The sequence below is a fragment of the Acyrthosiphon pisum genome, chromosome A2, assembly GCF_005508785.2.
Source record: "Acyrthosiphon pisum isolate AL4f chromosome A2, pea_aphid_22Mar2018_4r6ur, whole genome shotgun sequence".
Classification (NCBI taxonomy): Eukaryota; Metazoa; Arthropoda; class Insecta; order Hemiptera; family Aphididae; genus Acyrthosiphon; species Acyrthosiphon pisum.
Genome location: NC_042495.1, coordinates 45,436,022 through 45,441,119, shown reverse-complemented (window position 1 = coordinate 45,441,119; position 5,098 = coordinate 45,436,022). Strand labels below are relative to the sequence as shown.

Here is a 5,098-nt window from a genome sequence, read left to right as displayed (position 1 = left end):
GGGGGGGGGTAATTGCACCCACCTGATATTATATAAAAATGTAACCCGTGGGGGCAATGCCCCCCACGCCCCCCATATATATTCACATAAGAATATAAAAAGTGGTACAAAAAAAAAATATTTATTTACTCAAATTTAATTTTCACAATAACAGTATACTATATCTATTATCTATGCGGTAATCAAAATAAAAATCCCCGGACTACAATATTAGTTTTTATTACTCATAAATACGTCATAAAAATGATTGAGCAAATATCTTTTAAACGTTATAATTAATGTAAATATCACATTAATAATATTTAATTACAAATATATACTTATAGTATAAGTATAAACTGTACATATTAAATATCATTGAAAAAATTAAAAATCAAGTAGAGATTTAAGAAAAATTAAATTAAAAAATAAATCTATGTTCAAAGTTTAAATATATAGGTAGGTAGATAGGTAATATGGATAATAAAATACAATTATATTATAAATATACAATTACTTATATATAGGCTTAGGGACTTGTAGCTCTAAAAAATACCCGAATATGCATGCAAATATGCACCAAAAAATGGCCAAATATGCCCTAAAATATGCACCTAAAAATAACCGTATATGTACTAAGATATGGCCCCCAAAAAAATTAGGTATAACAAATATGTGGTAAAATTAAATATTTATTTTATTAGAATTTATATTATATATCAGAATTTTTATTTCGTAAAATTTACAAAACAAAACACTACCGTCAGACGAAAATGTGTCTTTAAATTCTAAAACATAACTTTGTAACTTTGATTTTTGTACTTTCGGAATTTTAACAGTTACTTTAGGTTTATTTACATTTATTTACGAACTTATTGCGTATAAAAATCTACACTACAGTGAAAAGCACACGAGAGGTGAAAACAACGACGGATAATAATCGACTAAACTGAAATAATAACTATTATCGGCTATCAGTCTATCGAGCGGGCGATACGGTCGATACGGTTTTATAGGATTAATAATTATCTACACAAAAGTTACAACGAGATATGAATGGTAGTTTCCAGATAGCATATTATTGGAAGTGTTCATATATTTTTTTTTCGATCTATCATATTTCGGTTCAACTCATGCAGCAGTCAACGTGTTAACTATCTATAATTTAAAAAAAATTTGCCAAAATATGCAAAATAAGCATAACAATTTTAAAATATGCACTTTCCTGCAAAATCTATCAAATATGCAAAAATATGCACATTCAATTTTTAGATCTGATATCGTGGCACCGAAAAATGAATTTATTTCGCACTCTACTATATTTAATAATAATTAAAAAAAAGTATGCAAAAGCTACAAGTCCCCAAGCCTACTTATATACAATATACAATATACAATTATTTTTTAAATACAATTTAACTTAGGTATTTCTTAATATTTATATTATAATTTTCAGGCGTTAACAATAATAATATTTTTTATATTATGTATTATTATAATATACCCCCACAATAAAATATTATATTTTCTAATAATATCTTGACGATAAGCAAAATGCCAATATCAATAATTATTATTATTATAAGAAGTCGATTTTACAAGTTTTATTTATAGATGCAAATAATTATCAAATAAAAAATCAATGAATGTAGGTAGTAGGTACTTAATTTTTTAAAAAGACTATTAACATAATATGTTGCTTAAAATCATGGTATAAAACAAAATAATATTATTGTTAATTTTTGAAAATTATTTATTATATTTTAATTTTTTTAATGAAAAGTCGGTAAACCATACTACCAATAAGTATAATATAGTTGTAATTAAATATTAAAAATATGATAATTATTACACTAATTAGCTTTTAAAAAATAATTGATCAATCAATTTCATGTACCTAGTTGTTAGTAACATTGTAGTCTGGGGGTTATTTTTCACTGTTTCTATGCTTAAGTTAAGTGCATTTTCATTAAAATTATGTATAATTATCTTACCAATAAACCGACATAAATCGTTTTCTTCAAACAAATACAGGCATATACAGCTAATGATATTTACCATATTTATCATAGCCTATAGGCAATATAAAATAATTGTAAGGTTTAAATAAATACAAATTAGATAATTACATTTTTTCCCCTCCAAAAAAAGTAAGAAATACAGTTTAATTTCTAAAAATGTATTAATATTTTGGGAAACAAATGAATAATTTATTTTGCGGGGGCTATTACAAGTTTTTTTTTTTTTTGGGGGGGGGGGGGCTAAGCCCCTCCAGCCTCCCGAGTTGCGCTTATGATTATAGCAAGATAAAATAACATGATTAATAAGATGCGACAACGCAATACGAAAACGTAGGAAAGCAAAGTGCATGCGTACCTAAATATGTAAAATCTTAAACTTTGGAAAGATATAACTTTAAAAATAATAATTTGCAAGAATTTTTAAATTAGGCTTTTGTTTTCAGTGCTTTAAAACACACATTTTGGGGGAAATAAAAATTTTCATATTATATGTAAGCAAAGAAATATCTGATTACAAAATATTTTGCAAATTGTCAAGATTATAATGAATTTTGTAGGAATTTCAACTTAAAATGCCTATAAAAAAATGTGCCTGTATATTTCTAATATTTTTTAACTGCTATTATATCAATTTACGAGGAACTTTGTATTATTTTAACGAATAACATTATATTGACATTTATAGAATACATAACTAAAAACATTTCATAATTCATATGTATATAAACACTGAACACGAATCGAAATATTTTGAACATTTTATAATGTATAGAAAATGATAGCTTAAACATTTTATGAACGTTTTAAATACCGACGGTTAATAGTTGTTGAATAAAAATAAAATAAGAAAATCGTGATACGTGAATCACATACAAATCTTCGTAAAATCAAACACATTCATTGCTCCCGCAGTCCGCTCTAAAATACAAACTAACACATAAATACATAATAGTTAGGTAGGTATTATACAAATTAAACATTATACATTTAAATATAATATCTGTAACGCTTAGATCATAACTCATAAGAATATCTGAATATTCTTGAACATTTTACTGCAGGCTGCGATTTCTTTCAGATTGTATTCGTCAGTCAAGATTTGCCAACTGTATATAAAATATCATAATCAGAATGAAATGTTACAGTGTTTGGAAGACTAAGTTATATAGCAGATTTTGATTTGGACACGGGGTATGTATTCTCTTATTTTTCAGTAGGTTTCTTTTTATTATTATTATTAATTGATCAGGGGATGTATTGACCGCACTTTTTCAATTATCTGTATTGTAAATATATACTGGTATAACACTATTCTGGCTATCAATAAAGTCGTGATAAAAATTATGAAATTAGTCAGATATGATATTTTTTGGTATGTAATTCTTTTCAGTAGATAATTCGCTCAATAAAATTTAAATATTTTCACCGATAATCATAAGTACGATGACTTGTAGGTAACTAGAAACTGAGTGAATAGGAAGTGTAGGGTATGGTGAAGATGAGGAAGATGTCAACAGGATTTCAGAATGTTTGGCGTATGAAAGGGAAAGATAAAAAGGAATTAATGTAAGGTTAGGGTAGGTAAGTGGAGTGAGAGTAGCAGATATGAGAATGTTAAATTTAGTGTTGTAAGGGACAAAAGAGGATAGAATAAGATATTAATTAATTAAATTTAGTGTAGGAGTTGCATATATATTTTAGTGAAAACTAGAGAGACAATGTTGAGGTGGTTCGGTCACTGTATGGTAAGAGGTAGTGAGAGAAGCTAATGGAAGTAAATGTGGGGGGAAAGTGAGAGGTGAGAAGAATGAAGAAGAGATGGATATACAGAATACCGATGATATGGAGGTGCAGGAATAGAGAGTGGCTGAACCTGTATAGTTATGTGAGAAGGGAGAAGAAGAAGTGTGAAGGTAGAATAGTTAGGTTCACAATGTCGAATACGTAGGTAAGGATCTTGAATTGCAAAGGCCACTCGACTCTTTGGCTGAAACTATACTGGTATCAGTTGATATAGGTTTACAACCTTGACGTATGGGATAGAATAAAAAGTATTCGATATTGTAAGCATAACAATGAAAGAAAATATTTAAATATTATTAATTTGGTTAGGTTAGGTTAGGTTAGGTTAGGACAGAAAATTAGACCTTAACTAATTATCATATTTTTTAACACGGTCTTAAAGGCTGTCAGCTAGAGTTATACCAGTATAATTAAAAACTTAAATTCAACCAACCATAATTAATGATTTTTTTGCCACAATAAATTATAAAATATATTTTATATTATTATTTTATTAGGTTTTCAATACTTATGAGTTTTTGTAAATAGAAAGCCCTAAAATCGAACCTAAAATCAATAGCTTTCATTTAAAATATAGTTTTGTGTTTTAATATCCTTAAGGTTTCCTCACATATTTACAATGACTAAAACAGATACCTATCTGAATATATTTTTTATTTATATTTAGACTTAATAGTTTTTAATTTAAAATTGACTGTAGACCCAGCTTAAACAAAATATTATTTTAAATTAAACATTATTTTATGTTCTCCCACTTAATTTTTTTGCATCTTTAATAAATTGCATTCATTATTATACATTTTCTAATGCATATACTATTACGGTGATACATTTCTGATCATAATAACTGTTATATTATAATTTATTAATATATTATTTATCTATTATAATTTCATCCAGATTCCTCATACAATTATTTTTTTGATTCATTTAACTCTAGTAGATTTTTTTGTATAAATGTTTTTAAACATAAACCGGTTATACTTGGGAATATACTGAGTAGCTGTGTACCTACTACATAATTTAAAACCTGGAGGTTATAGAGACTGCAGTCTCTAGTTCGTAGCTAAATATTTTTTAAGTTAATTTTTAGAAGTATTTAAAGAATTAATTTTATCTACTTTTTTTTTTTTTACTTCTCATTTGCTTGCGGGAGCCCATACCTCCCTTCAATTTTTTTTATAAATTTAACACTTGCTGATTTCTTTGTATTGACTTTTGAACATTGATAACCTAGTTCTCTAAAAATAATATTTCTTAAATTAACTAATAATTTTGAATGGTTTTTAAATCTC

General features: G+C 26.5%; 1 protein-coding gene across 1 annotated transcript in view; it reads right to left on the bottom strand.

Moving 5' to 3' along the window:
- Positions 1 to 4,990: 4,990 nt before the first annotated feature.
- Positions 4,991 to 5,098, bottom strand: part of LOC103309881 (protein TIC 214-like) — a 464-nt gene continuing 356 nt past the window's right edge. The window contains exon 2 of the mRNA XM_008186509.2: positions 4,991 to 5,044. Within this exon, the coding sequence (XP_008184731.2) occupies positions 4,991 to 5,044 (54 nt within the window). The remainder of the gene's footprint in view (positions 5,045 to 5,098) is intronic.